Here is a 24,645-nt window from a genome sequence, read left to right as displayed (position 1 = left end):
CCAATTATAATACATCTGTTTTAAAATATAACATCATATAGTCCTTTATTGATTTACATCCAGTATTATTCCAACAATCTATTGCTTGCTTATATTCTTTATCTGTAATACCACTTTGTTTCAACTTAGAATAAAATGCTTCCTTAGGTGGTAATGTTGTTTCATGTAGTTTATCTATATTATCAAAACATTCATATGGGAATATACCTTTACGGCTCTCTAATCCAAATTTGTTTAATGTTACACACTCTTTATCACTCAATGTTTTTACTTATAGCATCTAAGCTAAGTGGATGGAAGAACCTAAACATATCTAATGCTTTTGCATAACCCATATCAATACTAATATATTTCTCATCTGTTTTAGTTAATAATTTAAGTCTAACCTTCTTTACTAGTTTCGTTGTAAATAAGTGATTATAGTAATTAGTAGAATTAAATGCATATATTGGTACAAATGTATTCTTAGCTTGGAGGTTACATTTATTTTCAGCAAGAACTCTTAGTTTACCATTTGGATGATCATGATCTCTAGCAATGTCAATACCCAAGTTCTCTCTACAATAGAAACACTCAGTAGTAAGTGGAGTAATAGTATCTTCATTAAGTTGAATATTAATTTCAAATATATCTTTAAATAATTTATTATAATAAATTACTCTACTTATAAACCAATCAACTATGTCGGTCGAGCCGCCACTTTGTGGATCTTCACCAGATTAACTTTCATACTTATCTTCTAATATATCAGGATAGTCACTTTGTATATATAAACCACAAACAATAGGAATGTGTTTTTTGTTTTTTTTATTATACATTCAAAATCATAATACATAGCAAATGGTACTGTTTTTATATTGGAACTTATCAAACTTTAGATATTCATCCTTATGGAATGTTCTTCTTCCCACATGTTTCTGTGTATTACATAAATCCAAATGTTTATTTAATGCATCTTCTGTTCTAAATGATACACAACATTTTAGACATGGATAACATTTACGTTTAGATGATTTTCTTAATAAGAATGATACATCTTTACATAGAAATAATGATTATCCCAGTATAATACATTACATCCTTTAGGATCATTATGATTGATTAATTCAGGATTAATAGTTTGATTTTTATTTAGATTGAATACAACAAATAATACTTCAACTTTGTTTAAGTCTTGTATTTTCTGTAATCTTTATAACCATAGGGAGGTGGAATCTTTGGTAATTTTATCTCATTAATATACTCTGGTTTATTATAATTTCTAACTCTATTGGGATTATGTGGTGCAGGATGCAGATAAGCAATTAAACACCACAATAAACATTTTTTATCATTATTAGGTATGTTTATTATAAAATTAGATTCAAATGGTAACTCAGTAGTACAACCACCAGTAGGATAAAACCTATGTTTATACATTGTTCCTTTAACAAATCTTTGCATGCTCCAACCAGATTGATTCATCTCTTGTTCTTGCTTTCTGGTCCCTAGTTCACTATTCAACATATCCAAGTCATGAGGACCATTATATTGTCTAGTCATTAGTCCAAATGTGAATTCGTTTTCTTCTAACTTACCATCTGTAGGTTTTGTATACTTGACATTGGGATGTATGTTATACATTGCATCTAATACATTCAAGAATTTAGGATCTTCATAATTACTACTTGTTATCATTATTTGATTATACTTCATATTATGATCTAATCCCAACTCATTAACTTTATCTCGCCACTTCTTATCAACAAGTTTTTTCTTTTTATCATTTTCTTTATGTTCATCTGATTCATTGTGTTCATTTTTTTGTATCTGGTATTACTTATATTGCAATATCTTTCAGTTTTATTATGGGTCTCTGACCATGTTTCACCATTACCTTCCCTAGCTATATTATTATTATCATCTCCAGTTATATCCGTATCTTTCCGCGTAACATTATCTTGATGCATCTTTGTTTTCAAATGTCGATCCACACTATTGACTCAGAGTAGTCTTACATTTTACACATTCGAACTTACTCCCATTCTTTACTATTTCCCCATTAACTAATCTTACTTTATTCCTATGTTTTAATGTGTCCATATGCTTAGCATGTTCTGTATTATTATCCAGATACATATCACAACTATCACAAAATACTTCATTCTCTCTAGTTCAGGATACTGATTATCTATCTTTTGTTCTATATCTTCATTAGTAACTTTTATTCCATCCTCATTAGCACTCTCAATAATTTTATTCCTATTATATAATCGCTCATTCTTTTTATGTTTAAGTGATTGATTATGCCTAAAATAATTCCTTTGAGTTAACTCTTGATTGCAAGCTTCACATTTAAAATTATTTGTTTTAGGCTTTTTGACATACACAAAATCATCAGATGAATCTTAGTCTAAATCTGAATCTTTAGATTGATCTAAGTCTTTAGATTGATCTAAGTTTTTAGATTGATCTAAATCTGGAAAGTATTTTGCTTCAAACTTTCGGAATGACTCACGCATATCTTCGCTATATTTTGATTTTACAACTTGTTTATCATGCGACTCTTTTATTTCTTCATTTATTTGATTAAACCTTCTACCTTTTGTCTTTCCTTATCTACTGCTTGATTTCTTCCCTTGGTTTGTTTTTATTTTTTAACATTTGGACTGCCATGCTAGTAGAACTAGATTGAGCTTGTCCACCACCAAATTGGACTTTTCGATGAGATTGAGCTCGCGCACTTCCAGATTGGACTTGTTCATTCTCAGATTGAACATTTTCGTTAGGACCTTGATAACTCATTTTTATAGTGCAAATTTTGAAATAATATACATATATATATTTTCACAATATAAAAATAAGTACTAAGTGTAATGAATGTGAATATAAAGCTTGGTGTTGGAGTTGTGATGAGTGCCAAAGTAAACCTTATTTATGTTTCAAATGTAATGAAACTATACCATATAGAGATAGTCACTCTCATATGAGTAAGCATTATAATGATCCCAATCAATATTTAACATGTAGAATGTGTAAGATAAATAAACATATTTCATACTAAAGATTTAAATGATTTTATGTAGATTATGTATCCATCTCCATAGATATAGATTTGGTCATACCAAAGAAAGATTTAGAGAACATGTAAAGAAAAATAAAATCCACGAATGAGCTCCGCTCGCGGCAAGCCAAGCGGTTCAACGGAGTTGTTTTGCAAATTCACCGATAGTGAATTATGGGCAAAGCCCTATCTGCGAAGCAGTTCCCTCTGATTGAGGTCAAATCAAATCAAAAATTCATTCTGAAGTTTAGTACAATAGGATGTTATTTTTTTCCTTATATAATGATTTATCTATGGTAAACCAAGAAGATTAGGAATGGGCTAAGCCTTTGTTTCACCAACCAAAGACTTCATCTCCTCCCTAACTTTTTAACTATAGAAAATGGCTAAGCTAGATAAATTTATAGAATTAAGCAGTCTAGAAAAACAAAACAGAAGAAATAGATTAGAAGATAAATTAAAACAACAAGAATATTATGAAGACATAGAAGAGTTATTTGATCCTTTGACTAAAACACTAAATGCAAACACTGAACGGAATCTAGCATTAGGTGAACAAACAATAAGAGCAATTGATTGGCAAAATCAAGAGTTAGATAAACAAACTAAGATAATAATGATGATATGATATTAAAGATAATATGGATAATATGCGGATGAAATGCTAGATATATCTAAGCAACTATTATCTTTGAATATTATTAATCAAGAGCAATTAGATAATTTTGCTTTTAACTTTGGTAAAAAATAATGATGGAAAAACAACAACAACAGCAACAACAACAAAAACAACTATTAGCTAAAGAAGTATTCAGTCCTCAAATAACAAAGTTTAGAAGAGAAAGAATAATACCATTATATAAAGATGAAACATTGTCAGCTGATTTAATTGATAAGTCATCTCTAAGTAAATACAAAAATAATTATAAGTTTATATTAACTGTTATATATATATACATTCACAAAATATGCATGGGCTATTCCAATAAAAAATAAATCTGGTTTATCTATAACTAATGGTTTTAAAATAGAATTAAGTGAACATAGAAAACCAGAGTAGATAGAGATAGTGAGTTTTACAATACAACATTTAAATCTTTACTTAAAGAATATGAAACAAGATTATATTCTACTTATAGTGACATAAAGGCTGTGTTTATAGAGAAATTTAATAGAACATTATTACACATAATTAATAAACCAATGTTCATCAATGGTAATGGTAACTGGGTAAATCTACTAAATGAAGCAGTCATAATATATAACAATAACATTCATTCAACAATTAATATGACACCAGTTGATGCTTCTAATAATTCTGATGAAGTTAGATTTATCAGGGATCCTGCTTCGAAGATTATATATACTTATACTAAGATTAAATCAAAGGGTAAACCTGGCTACGCCCAATTTAAAGTTGGTGATTATATTAGAAATGCAGATAAACGTAATATCTTTTCTAAAGGTTACACTTCTAATTGGAATAGAGAACTTTTTAAAGTTAATGAAATTTTGAACACACAACCACTAACATATAAGATAGAAGACATGAATGGTGAGATAATAGAAGGTAAATACTATGAACAGGAACTATTAAAATCCGAGTTTGTTTTTGAATCTAATAACAAAATTTTAGAATCACTAAAAATATTTCCTAATATAAATGACAAGAAACAGATTCAATCAGGCTAAACACCAATCGGGGAACCTGCTTCTCGGATCAACATCAACATCAACAAACGACTTAACACTAAGTAAAGCTCGTGGGTTATTCCTAGAAGATAATGATAATATTGATATGAAGGATACCTATAAAATTACAAATGTTCATCCTCCAATAGAAGAAAACGATGTTGTTAATAAAGAGTATTGTGACAATAATTTACTATCTCCTAATAATAAAATAGATATTTTAAGTAAAGACTGAGCTAAGAAGACTAAGTAAATAACAGAGCTAAGAAAAGGTGAATTTGATAAAGTCGCAACTAAAACATTACAACTAAATGAAACACGAGTTAATGATGAACTAATTAATGAGTTTGATGAATCAGCAAATGAAGTCACAAAGACTGTTAACTTTTGTAATAAATTTGCTGCTGATACTATCTCTAAATATAATCAATTAAAACAAGAAATTGATAATAATAAGTTTAATCAAAATATTACTACTACATTTAGATGATATGTTTACTAACGGTCTAAGAGAAATGAAAGAATACAATAAATCTCTTAGAAAAGTTATAGTACAATAAATTATGGCTATACTTTTACGAAGTACGTTAGTTGATAATAAAGAGCAAGCAAGACTTGAGATGCATTAGGGTTTTAAACAAGAAGATATAATGAAAGAAATAGAAAGAATTTTTACAAATGAAAATAAGCAAAGCTATAACGGAGTCCATGAGCAATCCAACAGATCCGAGTGAGAGATTACTATATCCAGATTTGTCATCAGTATGAGAACGATTAATAAACGAAAAGATTCATGCTAATAATAAATTTAACAACAATATTAACATTAAAAAAGGTATTAGAAATTATTATGAAACTGAAACTAATAACTACAATAAGAAGTTGAATAGATATAAAAATTTTATTAACGTAGCTGAGATAACTGAAATACTATTATCATCAATAGCAACAACGGCAACAACAACATCAGTTGCATTAACTGGTAAAGAATTAACTTATTCTATACCAACAGCTTTTGCTACAGCAACTGTTTGCGGTTCATTATCAAAAGCAATTAATACTAAAATGAGAAATAAAATTATAAAGTATTCACAAATGTATTTTTTAAGTAAACAGTTTAGCAACAAGCCTAATAAACTATACACTAGATCAATGAAAGATAAAAAATATATAATGATGAATATAATGAATTAGTCAAGGTTTATGAAGAATATAAGAAGAACAAGAAAAATAAGTTATTTTTTTAGATTAAAGCTATTAGTGCTTAGTAATAACAATTTTTTAAGTAATAATAATATTAGTATTAGAATTTATAGGTAGATATAGAGTTTTAACTGAAACTATAGTCTTACTTTTAGCCATGACTAAATTATATTTTCTTTGTACCTAAGTATAACCCTCTGCCTTTTTGTACTACCTTTATACATTCACCAGTAGTTGCAAATTTAATTAAATCAGGTGTGGCTGATAAAGCAACTCTAGGGTTTCTAGATGCAGCTGCACTTCCTATTTTACTTGCTATTTCTAGTGCTCTTATAGGATTAGTAGCAACTTTTTTTCCGAAGTTAACTGTAGCTCTACGAACACTTTTAAAGAAATCTTTCAATCCCTCTGCTTCTATTGTTGAATCACTAACAGTCATTGGCTTATTTCTCTTACACTTAATACAATTACCCTTTAACATCTTAGTACCTTTTGAAGTAATAAAACTTCTTATGTTATTAGTGCCACTATAAGTCTACCACCAACGCAATATGAATTAGTTTTGAACTTAATTAAAAGACTCATTTCTAAATATAAAAAATAATGGAAGTTAACAAGTATAATCCCTTCGTTGTTAAACCGAAGCCTAAGAACACGGATTCTACCCGTGAGCGAAGCTTGAAGACTAAGCCTGAGACAAATCTTGATGCTAAGGGTCTATCTCAAGAGAATAAAAAGAAATTAAATATTATTTATGCTAGGGGCTTTGTTAAGACTAGTAGGAAATAGCTTAGAGATATGGGGCTTCGCACATGTTTCACCATAACTATGACTATAACTATGACAACAACCATAACTAAGAGATTATATCAACCATCTTATTACCATCACTATTAACACTAATAACCTTTCTAGTTAATACTAATGCATGACATATAACATCGGCAACTGCAGCACTAAATTTAAAATTAAATTGTATTGGTTGTGGACCTATATGATCACTTTGATATCTAGTATCGAAAACATATATTCTTTAATTACTTTTGAATGTTCTATGATTTATATATGGTTTTATATATTATGTGGTAGCCCATTATAATCTTTATTAATCTTTAAAAGCCTCATTATAATTATTAGTACCATAATTAATATTCATTCTATCCTCGGGATAAAACTCACTACCAATCTTACAGTAACATTCAGTAACTTTCAATATATCAAATGTACTTGCATCATGAGTTTGTTCATTAACTTTATTTTTTTCAAAACCAACTATTATATATTGTGGTCTTCCAATACCACTTTCCATAACCTAGATCAAACAAGAAATTAGTAGCATTGGGTACACTCTCATAAAATGTCTTTCTTTCATAAAAACTAAAGTCTACAATATTCTTTTTACTTAAACCCTTTTGCACAATAACTCTATTGTCATTACTAGGATCAATACTGGGCACACACCATGATATATCTCAAATATCTATTTTACCATCATTACCAACTGCTTCAGCACCAGCATTAACTCTAAATAGAGCTCTATCATTATTATTTCTTTTTAATGTTAAATGAAATACTAAACCGTATATAATCTTTTCTAAATCATTTACGAAACCAAATAGATCACTCATCTTAATCATCATATACATATGACCTCGTTCTGCAGCAATATGGTCACCTTTAAGTTGACTCTATTACCTTGATTTCTAAAAAAAACCACTCTCATATTCATCAATAGAACTAGTTAATAACTTATACATCAATGAATTAGGATGGCAATGATCTATATATTCAATAGTCCTACCACCACTGGTTTCAAGCTTAACTGAACTAAACAATGCCATCATAACATAATTAACTAATCTGATATTAGCATTATTAGCAAATACACCACCAGCATCATCTGATACAACAAACTCTATCTCTAGATATGAATCATGCAAATTTAAATGATTCTCTTCTCTAGTGAGAATGATATCAATATTAGTATTCATTGTTGCTAGATTATTAGGTTTATATTTTATAATCTTACTTTTGTGTATATCATTATTATAACCATAATTTATATCCAAATTAAAGTTCATTTTTATAATCCAAAAATTTAACTTTAACTATAACTATAACTATAATTATAACTATAACTATGACTATAACCAAAGCTACAATTATAACTATGGGGCTTCGCCCATGTTTCACTATAAATATAATCTAATATTTGAATATTAAAAATGACTGACAATTTAATTCTATATGAACTACAAAAGATAAATGAAACTCTAAACTAAAACTAAAGAAGAGCACACACTTAACTTTAGAATGATAAAGCCAACAGAAAAGTTTAACTTTAGTGAACCTATACTTAACTCATCAAAATTAGGTTTAATTAGATTATCTGTTTATAATTCGGTGTTTAATGTGACCAGAAGGAACAATCAATTCTTATATGATACCCAAGGTGAAACATGGTCACATACCCGTATTTCAGCTGTTATACCAGGTGCAGATGAATTAATCGAAATAGGAGAATTAATAAAATAAGAAACTAATGGTAATGTTATAATAGAACCTGATAAGAATACCGTGAAAAATTTAATGGAAATAAAACAAGGTGTAATTAACTTTGACATAGAAAATTCAATGGCCCCAATACTGGGCTTTAGAAAAATAGTATATGAACGAGGTAAATATATATCTCAGAAAGTTTTTGGTATTACGGGTTTTAGTACTATTAACATTCATTGTAATGTGATATCTGGTGTTAAATATAAGGGGAATAACACAGAGATACTATATACTTTTACTCTAACAGAACCACCAGGTTACTTGATAAACATCATACCAACTAATATCTTATATCAAAATGTAACTAAAGATAGAATAGTATATATAGAGTTTCATATTGATGATGAGTAGGGGAGACCTATAGATTTTAATGGCGATGTATTAAGTTCTTTTTTAAATCTGACGTAATCAGCTGGCCAAAGGTCCATCAGTGAAGCTACTTCACAGATCTGGTGCACCCAGCAACTTCGTTGATCTAGTCTAGATATAAACTTAAACTTAAATTAAACTACAAAACTCTCCGATCCCAATTAATTCTTAGATTACCATTAACATTTTTATTTTTTGTTATATCAAGGACAATATTATTATAAAGCTCTTTCCATACCTTATTACATATATTAGCAAAACCTTTATAACTAAGTTCAACATTATTAAAGAAATCTTGATATATAGATATGAGGACTTTACCTCTTTGTTCATATAAAATAAATAGATTGCAATTCTCTCTAACACTCTGTCTATCTATTGTGAATTGATTTTGATTAAGATAAACCATATTGCAATTATTATGTCTACCCCTACAAAAGTATTCATTAATGACCGGTTATGAATATTAGAGATTATTTTTAGAGATTATAATTACCGAATATAATAAAATTGTTTAACGATTTAGAAGAAAAGTTAAGAAGAGAAAATATAAAACAATCAAAATGACAACTCAATCCTATATGAACTACAAAAGATACATGAAGCTCTCACTAAAACTAAAGAAGAAAACATATTTAAATTTAGAATGATAAAATCAACAGAAAAGTTTAACTTTAGCAAACCTATACTTAAAACAACAAAATTAAGTTTAATTAGATTATCAGTTTTCAGTGTTTAATGTGAATAGATGTAATAATCAAATTTGTGTGAGGATAATATTTTAGCCATTATACCAGGTTCATATGAATTAACTGAAATAGCAGAATTAATAAAGGAAGAAACTAATGGTAGCGTTATAATAGAACTTGATAAGAATACCGTGAAAATCTTAATGGAAATAAAACAAGGTGCAATTAACTTTGACATAAAAAATTCAATAGTCCCAATACTGGGCTTTAGAAAAATAGCATATGAACGAAGTAAATATACATCTCAGAAAGTTTTTGATATTATGGGTTTTAGTACTATTAACATTCATTGTAATGTGATATCTGGTGTTAAAAATATTGGGAATAACACAGACATACTATATACTTTTACTCTAACAGAACCACCAGGTTACTTGATAAAAATTATACCAACTAATATCTTATCTCAAAATGTAATTAAAGATAGAATAGAATATATAGAGTTTCATATTAAAGATGAGTATGGGATACCTATAGACTTTAAAGGCGATGTATTAAGTTTTACTTTACATCTGACGTAACAGCTGGCCAAAGGTCCATCAGTGAAGCTGCTTCGCACATCTGGTGTAACCAGCAACTTCGCTGATCTAGTCTAGATATAAACTTAAACTTAAACTAAACTACAAAACTCTCCGATCCCAATTAATTCTTCGTTTAACATTAAAATTTTTATTTTTTGCTATATCAATGACAATATACTTATAAGGCTCTTTCCATACCTTATTACATATATTAGCAAAACCTTTATAACTAAGTTCAACATTATTAAAGAAATCTTGATATATAGATATGAGGACTTTACCTCTTTGTTCATATAAAATAAATAGATTGCAATTCTCTCTAACACTCTGTCTATCTATTGTGAATTGATTTTGATTAAGATAAATCATATTGCAATTATTATGTCTACCCCTACAAAAGTATTCATTAATGACCGGTTATGAATATTAGAGATTATTTTTGTGATTATAATTACAGATTATAAAATTGTTTAACGATTTAGAAGAAAAGTTAAGAAGAGAAAATATAAAACAATCAAAATGACAACTCAATACTATATGAACTACAAAAGATACATGAAGCTCTCACTAAAACTAAAGAAGAACACATATTTAAATTTAGAATGATAAAATCAACAGAAAAGGTTAACTTTAGCAAACCTATACTTAAAACAACAAAATTAAGTTTAATTAGATTATCAGTTTTCAGTGTTTAATGTGAATAGATGTAATAATCAAATTTGTATGAGGAAAATATTTTAGCTATTATACCAGGTGCATATGAATTAACTGAAATAGCAGAATTAATAAAGGAAGAAACTAATGGTAACGTTATAATAGAACTTGATAAGAATACCGTGAAAATCTTAATGGAAATAAAACAAGGTGCAATTAACTTTGACATAGAAAATTCAATGGCCCCAATACTGGGCTTTAGAAAAATAGTATATGAACGAGGTAAATATATATTTCAGAAAGTTTTTGGTATTACGGGTTTTAGTACTATTAACATTCATTGTAATGTGATATCTGGTGTTAAAGATAATGGGAATAACACAGAGATACTATATACTTTTACTCTAACAGAACCACCAGGTTACTTGATAAACATCATACCAACTAATATCTTATATCAAAATGTAACTAAAGATAGAATAGAATATATAGAGTTTCATATTGATGATGAGTAGGGGAGACCTATAGACTTTAATGGCGATGTATTAAGTTCTATTTTAAATCTGACGTAATCAGCTGGCCAAAGGTCCATCAGTGAAGCTGCTTCACAGATCTGTTGCACCCAGCAACTTCGTTGATCTAGTCTAGATATAAACTTAAACTTAAATTAAACTACAAAACTCTCCGATCTCAATTAATTCTTAGTTTACCATTAACATTTTTATTTTTTGTTATATCAAGGACAATGTTATTATAAAGCTCTTTCCATACCTTATTACATATATTAGCAAAACCTTTATAACTAAGTTCAACATTATTAAAGAAATCTTGATATATAGATATGAGGGCTTTACCTCTTTGTTCATATAAAATAAATAGATTGCAATTCGCTCTAGCACTCTGTCTATCTATTGTGAATTGATTTTGATTAAGATAAATCATATTGCAATTATTATGTCTACCCCTACAAAAGTATTCATTAATGACCGGTTATGAATATTAGAGATTATTTTTAGAGATTATAATTACAGATTATAAAATTGTTTAACGATTTAGAAGAAAAGTTAAGAAGAGAAAGTATAAAACAATCAAAATGACAACTCAATCCTATATGAACTACAAAAGATACATGAAGCTCTCACTAAAACTAAAGAAGAACACATATTTAAATTTAGAATGATAAAATCAACAGAAAAGGTTAACTTTAGCAAACCTATACTTAAAACAACAAAATTAAGTTTAATTAGATTATCAGTTTTCAGTGTTTAATGTGAATAGATGTAATAATCAAATTTGTATGAGGATAATATTTTAGCTATTATACCAGGTGCATATGAATTAACTGAAGTAGCAGAAATAATAAAGGAAGAAACTAATGGTAACGTTATAATAGAACTTGATAAGAATACCGTGAAAATCTTAATGGAAATAAAACAAGGTGCAATTAACTTTGACATAAAAATTTCAATAGCCCCAATACTGGGCTTTAGAAAAATAGTATATGAACGAGGTAAATATACATCTCAGAAAGTTTTTGATATTATGGGTTTTAGTACTATTAACATTCATTGTAATGTGATATCTGGTGTTAAAAATAATGGGAATAACACAGACATACTATATACTTTTACTCTAACAGAACCACCAGGTTACTTGACAAATATTATACCAACTAATATCTTATCTCAAAATGTAACTAAAGATAGAATAGAATATATAGAATTTCATATTAAAGATGAGTATGGGATACCTATAGACTTTAAAGGCGATGTATTAAGTTTTACTTTACATCTGACGTAACAGCTGGCCAAAGGTCCATCAGTGAAGCTGCTTCGCAGATCTGGTGTAACCAGCAACTTCGTTGATCTAGTCTAGATATAAACTTAAACTTAAACTAAACTACAAAACTCTCCGATCCCAATTAATTCTTCGTTTAACATTAAAATTTTTATTTTTTGCTATATCAATGACAATATACTTATAAGGCTCTTTCCATACCTTATTACATATATTAGCAAAACCTTTATAACTAAGTTCAACATTTTTAAAGAAATCTTGATATATAGATATGAGGACTTTACCTCTTTGTTCATATAAAATAAATAGATTGCAATTCTCTCTAACACTCTGTCTATCTATTGTGAATTGTTTTTGATTAAGATAAATCATATTGCAATTATTATGTCTACCCCTACAAAAGTATTCATTAATGACCGGTTATGAATATTAGAGATTATTTTCAGAGATTATAATTACAGATTATAAAATTGTTTAACGATTTAGAAGAAAAGTTAAGAAGAGAAAAAATTAAACAATCAAAATGACTGACAACTCAATCCTATATGAACTACAAAAGATACATGAAGCTCTCACTAAAACTAAAGAAGAACACATATTTAAATTTAGAATGATAAAATCAACAGAAAAGGTTAACTTTAGCAAACCTATACTTAAAACAACAAAATTAAGTTTAATTAGATTATCAGTTTTCAGTGTTTAATGTGAATATATGTAATAATCAATTTTATATGATAATAATATTTTAGCTATTATACCAGGTGCATATGAATTAACTGAAATAGCAGAATTAATAAAGGAAGAAACTAATGGTAACGTTATAATAGAACTTGATAAGAATACCGTGAAAATCTTAATGGAAATAAAACAAGGTGCAATTAACTTTGACATAGAAAATTCAATAGCCCCAATACTGGGCTTTAGAAAAACAGTATATGAACGAGGTAAATATACATCTCAGAGAGTTGTTGATATTATGGGTTTTAGTACTATTAACATTCATTGTAATGTGATATCTGGTGTTAAAAATATTGGGAATAACACAGACATACTATATACTTTTACTCTAACAGAACCACCAGGTTACTTGATAAAAATTATACCAACTAATATCTTATCTCAAAATGTAACTAAAGATAGAATAGAATATATAGAGTTTCATATTAAAGATGAGTATGGGATACCTATAGACTTTAAAGGCGATGTATTAAGTTTTACTTTACATCTGACGTAACAGCTGGCCAAAGGTCCATCAGTGAAGCTGCTTCGCAGATCTGGTGTAACCAGCAACTTCGTTGATCTAGTCTAGATATAAACTTAAATTTAAACTAAACTACAAAACTCTCCGATCCCAATTAATTCTTCGTTTAACATTAAAATTTGTATTTTTTGCTATATCAATGACAATATACTTATAAGGCTCTTTCCATACCTTATTACAAATATTAGCAAAATGATTATAGCTAAGTTCAACATTATTAAAGAAATCTTGATATATAGATAGGAGGACTTTACCTCTTTGTTCATATGAAATAAATAGATTGCAATTCTCTCTACCACTCTGTCTATCTATTGTGAATTGATTTTGATTAAGATAAATCATATTGCAATTATTATGTCTACCCCTACAAAAGTATTCATTAATGACCGGTTATGAATATTAGAGATTATTTTCAGAGATTATAATTACAGATTATAAAATTGTTTAACGATTTAGAAGAAAAGTTAAGAAGAGAAAATATAAAACAATCAAAATGACTGACAACTCAATCCTATATGAACTACAAAAGATACATGAAGCTCTCACTAAAACTAAAGAAGAACACATTTTTAAATTTAGAATGATAAAATCAACAGAAAAGGTTAACTATAGCAAACCTATACTTAAAACAACAAAATTAAGTTTAATTAGATTATCAGTTTTCAGTGTTTAATGTGAATAGATGTAATAATCAATTTTATATGAAGATAATATTTTAGCTATTATACCAGGTGCATATGAATTAACTGAAATAGCAGAATTAATAAAGGAAGAAACTAATGGTAACATTATAATAGAACTTGATAAGAATACCGTGAAAATCTTAATGGAAATAAAACAAGGTGCAATTAACTTTGCCATAGAAAATTCAATAGCCCCAATACTGGGCTTTAGAAAAATAGTATATGAACGAGGTAAATATACATCTCAGAAAGTTGTTGATATTATGGGTTTTAGTACTATTAACATTCATTGTAATGTGATATCTCGTGTTAAAAATAATGGGAATAACACAGACATACTATATACTTTTACTCTAACAGAACCACCAGGTTACTTGATAAATATTATACCAACTAATATCTTATATCAAAATGTAACTAAAGATAGAATAGAATATATAGAGTTTCATATTAAAGATGAGTATGGGAGACCTATAGACTTTAAAGGCGATGTATCAAGTTTTACTTTACATCTGACGTAACAGCTGGCCAAAGGTCCATCAGTGAAGCTGCTTCGCAGATCTGGTGTAACCAGCAACTTCGTTGATCTAGTCTAGATATAAACTTAAACTAAAACTAAACTACAAAACTCTCCGATCCCAACTAATTCTTCGTTTACCATTAATATTTTTATTTTTTGTTATATCAATGACAATATAATTATAAGGCTCTTTCCATACCTTATTATATATATTAGCAAAATCATTATAACTAAGTTCAACGTTATTAAAGAAATCTTGATATATAGATATGAGGACTTTACCTCTTTGTTCATATAAAATAAATAGATTACAATTCTCTCTAACACTCTGTCTATCTATTGTGAATAGATTTTGATTAAGATAAATCATATTGCAATTATTATGTCTACCCCTACAAAAGTATTCATTAATGACCGGTTCTTTGGCTCTAACATCATCAAATATCATTAGTTTCTTTAAGTCTTTGGGTAGTTGATCGGGAGAGGGTAAATCTTTTATATCTTTAACAAACTCGAAATCTGCTTTATCGTTTATTCTCTCTACACCCTCATATTGATCACCAGTAGGACCAATGATGTATAACTTATCAAAGTAGATTTTAGCCAGAATTAATTTTTTAAATAAGAATGTCTTGCCGCATTCAATAGGACCAGATATTATACATCTAAAGTTCTCTTGGAGTGTAGCTTCTTTAATTATTTTATTGTCATTTAGCCATGATTGCAGATCTTCATTTATGTTTACAGAGATATTGTTACTATGACCTACTTTGTTGTTAGGTTTACCCCTTTGATGTTTTTCATCAAATATATATATAAAATTATCTATAACATTATCATTATCGTTAACATTATCATTATCATTAACATTATCATTATCATTAACATTATCATTATTAGCAAAGCTACTTCGTAGATCATTATCATTATCATTAACACTATCATTAGCATTATCATTATAATTAACATTATCATTATCATTATCATTATTAGTAAAGCCACTTCGTAGATCATTAACTTTATCATTAACATTATCTTTAACACTATCATTATCTTTATCATTATCATTATCGTTATCAATAACATTATTATTAACATTATCATTATTATTAACATTATCATTAACATTATCATTATTAGTAAAACTACTTCGTAGATCTTTACTACCACCTAAACAAAAACACTCATTATATATTCCTGGATATTTACACTGATTAAATTGAATATTCAAAGCGTTGTTAATTCTAAATCCTCTATCAGTTAGTTAGATCGTTTTTAAACAATAAGACCCACAATAAGGTTCCTCATATTGTTGTATTCTTTCATTAGAGCCTAGATCATTATATTCTTCTAAAAATAATGGTGGGGTCTCAACACCAAAACTATCAAAGTATGTTGGACCACCTTGTCTTCTTAAAACTAAAACCCAATGTGTACCATCAGTTGGATGTAGATTGACAATAATGATGGAGTTAGGTTCACAGATTGTTTTAGGACTTTGATCTCTCATCACTATTTCAATTGGTGTTAGACTTATACCTTTTCCTATATCTTTTATTCTGATATCACTCATAGCATTATTATAAATATTAAATTTATAATTGAATTCCTCAAAATTTAGGATAAGCATTTTTAATAGGTATAAAAATGGGGACAAGTAGCGCAGTTTTAATTTTTATTATCTGAATTGGAATTTTTTATATAATATATGATTCAATAACAAGTAAATATACAAAACTAGAAGAAAGCGTTGGTGGATTTATGAATAGGAGTCTAGTTAGATTTGAAATGAGAAGTCGCCATTACCTAATATTGTTTATGATGGAACTGGTACTGGCAAAAGATATTTTATTAGTCAATACTTCAAGTTATACTTAGGTCCGCGAAGCGGTTACACCAATCAAAACTAAAACCAAAACCAGGACCAGGATCTGCGAAGCAGTTTCACCGATCAAGCTAAAAATATAAGCATAGTATGTAAAGATGATAGAGATTGGATAGATCCTGAGACTAGTGAGTTTTACATTGGATTTAATACATGCGATACAAATATGATCATATCAAAAAATAAGTCTAAATTCAAAGACAGTGTAATAGTACTTGATGATATGGGTGATAAGTTAAATAAGGATATAGCTTATTATTTCACAGAAGGAAGACATTAAAAAATTCAAATGATTGTAATGTGTCATAAACCATCTCAAATAACTAATACAGCGAGAATGAATTGTGATACTATCTATTTAACAACTTATAATGAAGCTGAACTATTTAAAAATTTTAATGAAATATATAAATGTGAACATAATTTCAATAAAATAATTAGTGAATTAAAGTAAATAATAACTACTATATTTTTACAGATGGGATGTCAGATGAACATCGTTATGGTATAATTAAAAATAATAGGAAAGAGAATACTTTTATTATTATTGATAAGAATAGAACTATGATATATGACTCGAGAGTTGGTTTCCTTGATTTAAAAGCTCTTAGTTTAAAAGATAAATTAGAAAGTGAAGACAAAAATAAACTTATAGCATATATGAAACCACTCATGATAAATGCTACAGATAGAAATACTATTAATCATGATAATTATCAGTTCTACATTAACAAACTTTTAAAAAAGATATTAAAATGCAGAATGATGTTTTAACACAAGAAATGGTTAAAGCTGATGATTTCGGGTTAGCATCAACTATTTTAGGAATTATAGGTACATTTTTTATGATATATAATTATATGAGTCCTGATACAACAGTAAAAACTGCTGGACATGTGGAAACGAGTGCAAGTTATATATTGAATAGAGCAAGTACATTGGTTAAATTTGGATGCGGAGAAGAAGAGCAAAGAAAACAGTTTATCGAAAAACTACAAGGAGAATATATAAATAAAGAGACTGAAATTTTAAATAAAGAGTGACCAAGGTATTTAAACAGACTATATGGAAAGAATGAAGAATTTAGAGAAGAAATTATTAATTTTGTTAGAGATAAAAGAGAATTAGACCTTAAAGAGATTTTAGATAGAAGATATAAAGCTAATACGTTCAGTACGACAGGGAGGGAGTATTTAGCTAGGTGCATCCAAAGATAATACTAAAGATGTAATTGAAATCTTAGCTAAATATGATGGGTGTAATTGAAATTTGACCAATTATAAATGGTTATAAAATGTTTAGAGTGTAAACATAAATTTGGACTCCCTTTTAATTTAACTTTTCATTATTCAATATATCATGAAGATAAAATTAGTAAATGTGCAGTTGGCGATAAAACATTAAGTGCTATTTGTATGAAAACTGATTGTTCTTTTTAAGATGAAACTGGATATAACTCTAGCATTAACTCTAACTCTAACTCTAACTCTAGCATTAACTCTAACTCTAACTATAACTCTAACTCTAACTCTAGCTCTAACTATAACTCTAGCATTAGCTCTAACTCTAACTCTAACTCTAACTATAACTTGAACTCTAACCCTTACTCTAACTTTAACACCAAAATCTTAACTAGAACTTGTAATAAATGTAATTCTGTAAAATCACTAACTGATTTTGTTGAGAGTAAGTATAAATGAAGAAATTGTACTTCAGCTAAAGTTAATTGTCTATACTGTCCTTCTGTTGTGAGATATGATGGGATAAGAGCTCATTTAAAGAAACAACATCCAGATGTAGAATTAACTAAAGGGTTTAGTACAAATTTAACTGAAAGATTAGCGGAGCTGGTTCCCAGATCAGTGGAACTGGTTCCCAGATCTGTTATTACCCACACTGGGGAAAGTTGTTCGTGTAATTATTATAATTTTCTATCTTTTCTTATTAATGATGGAATAAATATAGAAAAAGTAAAAGAGAATATAAATTTTTTGAAGAGTATAGATAATTTAAAATAAAAAATATAGAAAAGTAAAAAAAATAAAAAATTTATTTAAAAACTTAGATAATTTTAAAAGTTATTTAAAAAAGAGGGAAATCACTCTTTACGCTCGATAAATAGTGATTTTGTACTGGGGCATCACTCCGATAGGGGCGATTTCGCTCTTAAAGAGTGGTTCGCAAAATATTAGAAAAATATAAAAAATTTATAAATGAGTTAAGCTGGTTTTTTTTTCAAGTTATCCACGAAGTGGTTACATCAATTTTCGCAAGTTGGTTTTATGTGCTTGTTACACGGTCTCACTAGTTTTATACTAGTATCTTGGGACGTCCAGTGGAGTCAGTGGGGATAGAACCCAAACTATCCGTCTGATAACAGTTAAATACCAGCTTAACTCGACACTAGTGGTTTGCACTAAGTGAGACAAGAAATGATAGATTTTGAGTGAAAATAAAGGTAATATGTAGTAGTGGATATATAAAGGGAATTTGAGTAATGTGTATATGGGTACCGTATTGCGGCTCTATGTTGCGGAGGTACCCATATACACATTACTGTGAAATTGGAAATTGTGTGCAATGCAGAAAGAACTTCACGTCATTTTTTAGCTTTCATTTGTTTCCAGTAACGAACTGGGTGATCGTATTCTCAGAGATGGAGCAACATATGTTGTTGTTATGCCGATTGCTCTCCCCCATATTTATGTTTACATTTCTCAGTTTTATAATGTTCTGTTACAAGCCTCTACCGGTACCGAAAAAAAATACTTACAAGGAAACTACGTGGCGCTTTCAACCGGCGATATACGTTCAATGCGGAGAAAATTTAAATTTTGTGAAATTGATTTCCACAAAGCAATTAAAAGCCTTAAAATGAAAAAGTATAAAATATTTATAAAAAGGAGTTACGTTCGGCTATCAGGGCGATTCACAATATTTAATACCATTTTGAAGGGAAACAATTACAAGACAATTAAGATAAGCCTACCAAAATTTCATTGAAATTATTTTTCGCAAAAAGAGAATTTTATACTCGATTTAACATTCTAGTACCTCTGTTTTACCAAGTGTTTTCCACATTTTCTGCTATCAATTTTCTTAAATTCATATCTGAACTTCTCGATAAAACAACAAATTCGACACATTCTCATTTAAATGCTGTTAAAAGAAACCGCAATTGCTTTTAAGTGAATAGGACTAAAATGCGCCCAGAGTTTTACTAGATTTCACAAACTAACACCGACTGGATGAACAAACAAAAGAAGCATAAATCACAAAACATAAAAATTTGAGATGGACGGGAACAAATAAGGGACATAAATAAAGCAGCAAGTTAATTACACAATGATTCCTCTTTTGCAGTTTTCAACCTGTTTTTGAGCGCTGTTTCATGCTCGGTTATTAATTATTATTATTATTAAACTGACTTGGTACCTGCGATGCGGGAATCACTTTATTAATTAACTACAAAAACATAATAATGTTAGTATTTAAAGTTCACAGCCTTTAATTTCAAAAGAGAGTTCAGCTATCTCCAAAATAACGCTATTGGACATGTCCAATCAAAAGTTGAGATGTCATTTCCCTGGGTGAGAACATTTGCATATTTCACAACTCTCAAAACAAAAAACTCTTCCAAAATGAGTGATTTTTTCCAATTATAATTTGTCCTCAAAAACTATTTTGCTGCAAAACGGTTACTGCGTGGTCCCTGGAAAACTTTCCAATAATCTTCAAACTTAAGGGCAGTATCACAGTTGTAAATTTTGTTCAGCATGAGAAGATCATTTCGAACCAAAAGAAAACTGATTGGCAACAAATTGTTGTAAATGAAGCTCTGATTGTAGTCACTATCGTTGAAAAATTTCTTATTCAAAGCCCACTTGAGGGCTAGTCTTTGCATCTTTTCTAGTTTTCTTTAGTTTGGCCAATTCGAGAACCATACATTTGACGCGTAAAGGGGAATTGATAAAATGTAACTTACTTTTACTCTCGTATTCGTAGAAAAAGGAACGTTTTTCTTCAAAAAAAATCTTTTGTTGTGCCTTCAATAGCCGCTGACTGATATGATTGTCCCATTTCAAATTATTAGTAATACCTCTACCAAGGTCATTCTATAGTAATAACAGTAGTAACAGTAATAGTAATAGTAATCGTGACTATAGTAATAACAGGCGGCAGATATGACTTAGGCACTTCCATCAACATTGATAACTAAAACGAGGAATTATTGCGCATTTATTCTGCCGCTGAATTTATGTTAGGTTCCTTTTTTCCCAACTTTCTTGTCTTAAGCTTTCATAATTTTTGTTTATGCTTCCCTTGTTTGGTCAATTATTTGGTGCTAATTTGTCAATATTTTGGGGTATTTTGGGCTTATTCACTTAAAAGCAAATGTGACTTTTTTAAAAGTAATTACTGCTTCCAATCCGTAAAAGCTTGAAATGCGGTCCTAACTAATGTGAAATCTAATTGCGCAAAGTTTTGCGGATGTTGCTTCTGTCAAACATATTTTGCGGTGCAAAGCAGTTTTCAAATTTCGACTTCCAGGTTGAAAACCCTCACTGGAATTTCCATATAAGGCACCGCCTTTCGATCCGCGAAGATTGTAAGCTTGTTTCATACTCACTATGTATTAACATAGGAGAAGATAGGAGAAGTGAAATCTTGTAATAAAAACAAGTAAATTTACTCAAAAATGCTGTAGACGCTCGTAATGTCACAAATGAAACAAAAATTGAATCACCGCATGTATTACTGGCTATATGATGGCATGGTTGTGTACACCTCAATAAAAACAACACCTATGAGATGTCAACTACAGTTGCAATTATTATGAAGTGTTTTTCATATAAAAGGTTTCTCGCTGTAGTTTTAAGTGCACGCATGAAGAACCGGATTTAACTTTTTACTCCTGTAAACTAGACTTAAAATTTTTTGCTGTTTTTTGCTGTTGTCAAGAATTCCCTCGAAGTCGCGAACGTAATTGTAGTTCTCAAGGATACTTAGGCACACCTGCTTCATCACGTACACTCGAACTCTCTCGGAAGTTCTCAAACGTTTCTCAAAGTTCTCATGTTTCAAATGCTGTCAATTAGACAGCATTGTCACAAGACTCAAAGGATCTTGATTTTCTTGACTAAGCATGAGGAACATGAACAAAATCTTGATCAGCCTATTTTCACTAAAAACCTTGACAAAAATTCTTAAGATCATAGTAATACGCGTGCCTATGGAAACTCATGCAAATATGTTTTTTTCAAAATTGCAGCTATTTTAGCTATAACTCATCAACAATCTTATCAAGATTTTTTAAAGACAGTTCAATTATATTTCACTGGACAAACTGATACGGCTGTTAAAATCACATTGAATAATCTCGAGTGATAATAAATCCACGAAACTGAAAAGATTTGTTGTTTATTTGTTGGGAGTAAATTAATCAGTTTTAATAGTTTACATTGATGACCTCTTACAATTATTGTTGATCTTCTTCCCCAGCTTCAGCTTCTTCGACCATTTGGGCGTCTTTTTTCAGCATTCCCTTCTTGTTCCCTATTCTTCTCTGCTGAATGTTGAGCTTAATTTGTTCGCCAAACAACTTCATTAAAGTGAACAGGATTCTGACTATCTGAAACCATGATAACTTGTGATACAAATTTTGATATAAAAGAGTCGGCTATATCTGCTATTCGAGCATTTAGTTTTGTAGTTGTCACAGATGCTGGGATAGAAGACTGTGAAATTATTTAAATATGACGTTATACATAGGATATTGAGTAAATAATTTGAAAGTGGAAAGCAAATTTTGATTTTATCAATGTTTAATCATCAATCGAATCGTCTCAGACACAAACCGGCTATAAAAAAAGACGGCATTTGGCCAACGAAATTGCCCTCAAATATAAGTATTTCTCCTTTTCTAATACAAAAAATACGCTTATTTCGCTAATATACTGACCCTGATTAACTTAAGCATAAATTCAGTATAAAAATTTCCTTTTTTTCATCTTTCTGAGAAGTTTTGTTTGCTCTGTTTTTGTGTTCAAAATTATTCAAAACTAGATGTTTGTGCGATCCAAAAAAATGTGGCGACATCATGTATTTTTCTATGTTAAAGTCGCCTTTTTTGGTCCACAATTAAACCACATCATCATTGGCTCGAGCTGGCTTCATAAATTTTGCTCGATATGTTGAGCGAAATTCTTAAATACTTCTGTTAACTCGGTCCACTTTCGATTGAAATCTTGTGCTGGGGGATGGATAAAAGTAGTTCAGGTAGAAATTTTTCAAATCTTATCAATGTCGTGTTCATTTAACCAACTAAGAACCCAACATGATTAATAATAATAATAATAATAATAATAATAATAATAATAATAATAATAATAATAATAATAATAATAATAATAATAATAATAATAATAATAATAATAATAATAATAATAATAATAATAATAATAATAATAATAATAATAATAATAATAATAATAATAATAATAATAATAATAATAATAATAATAATAATAATAATAATAATAATAATAATAATAATAATAATAATAATAATAATAATAATAATAATAATAATAATAATAATAATAATAATAATAATAATAATAATAATAATAATAATAATAATAATAATAATAATAATAATAATAATAATAATAATAATAATAATAATAATAATAATAATAATAATAATAATAATAATAATAATAATAATAATAATATCAATAATAATAATAATAATAATAATAATAATAATAATAATAATAATAATAATATTAATAATAATAATAATAATAATAATAATAATAATAAAAAGAATAATAATAATAATAATAATAATAATAATAATAATAATAATAATAATAATAATATCAATAATAATAATAATAATAATAATAATAATAATAAAAGTAATAATAATAATAATAATAATAATAATAATAATAATAATAATAATAATAATAATAATAATAATAATAACAATAATAATAATAATAATAATAATAATAATAATAATAATAATAATAATAATAATAATTGTTTTACCAAGCTTAGTAAGTCCCTAACGGGGCTTGAATTTGATTTCCCTCAAACACTGTCCATCCATATGGGTATGATTTGTAATTAAAACTCTTCTTAGCTAAATCAAATAGATATTCCTTGACTGCTCTTTTGAATTTGGGAGGACTTGAATATGGGTTATAGTTTGGAAAATCACGCGCCAGTGAAATCGAATTGTTGAAGTTTGTAAATCGGTAGAAAAAAGTAGATCGACAACGCTGGCGATTACATTCGTTTGAGTATAAAAATATTTACTCGTTTGATTGTGTTTTCGGATGTCCATTTTTATTTGCCAAAATTGCTCTGCCTCAAGTGGAAGTTTTATGATCAAAATTCTGTTTACAACTACGAGGTCGATAAAGACAATTTGATATGTGATTGGAAATAAATTTACTGATCGAAGACAATCATTGTATTCTTTATCAGTAAAATGACTGTTTGAATGTATCCATTTTAAACTTTTCCTCTGAAGCCTTTCCATTTGCCTGACGATGGTTTTACTGGCATACCAAATTTTTCATCCATAAAACAAGGTCGATATTATGTAAGTTTTGACTAGGTTGCATTTGACTGACAATTTTGTTTCACTTGGAATTGTTCTCTTTAGATAAGCAAGCTTCTGATTTGCTTTT

At 28.4% G+C, this 24,645-nt stretch overlaps 2 protein-coding genes across 2 annotated transcripts in view; one reads left to right on the top strand and one right to left on the bottom strand.

Annotated features, from left to right (window-relative positions):
* LOC142337710 (uncharacterized) overlaps positions 1-24,645 on the top strand; it is a 249,159-nt gene that overhangs the window by 9,762 nt on the left and 214,752 nt on the right. The gene's annotated exons all lie outside the window — the stretch shown is intronic.
* The window catches only part of LOC142338457 (uncharacterized), a 63,275-nt gene continuing 60,923 nt past the window's right edge, over positions 22,294-24,645 (bottom strand). Inside the window, exon 4 of the mRNA XM_075388223.1 lies at positions 22,294-22,568. Within this exon, the coding sequence (XP_075244338.1) occupies positions 22,416-22,568 (153 nt within the window). The 3' untranslated portion in view covers positions 22,294-22,415. The remainder of the gene's footprint in view (positions 22,569-24,645) is intronic.

Source organism: Convolutriloba macropyga, chromosome 4 (assembly GCF_964194025.1).
Source record: "Convolutriloba macropyga chromosome 4, txConMacr16.3, whole genome shotgun sequence".
Lineage (NCBI taxonomy): Eukaryota > Metazoa > Xenacoelomorpha > Acoela > Convolutidae > Convolutriloba > Convolutriloba macropyga.
This window is presented reverse-complemented; position numbering and strand designations above follow the sequence as displayed.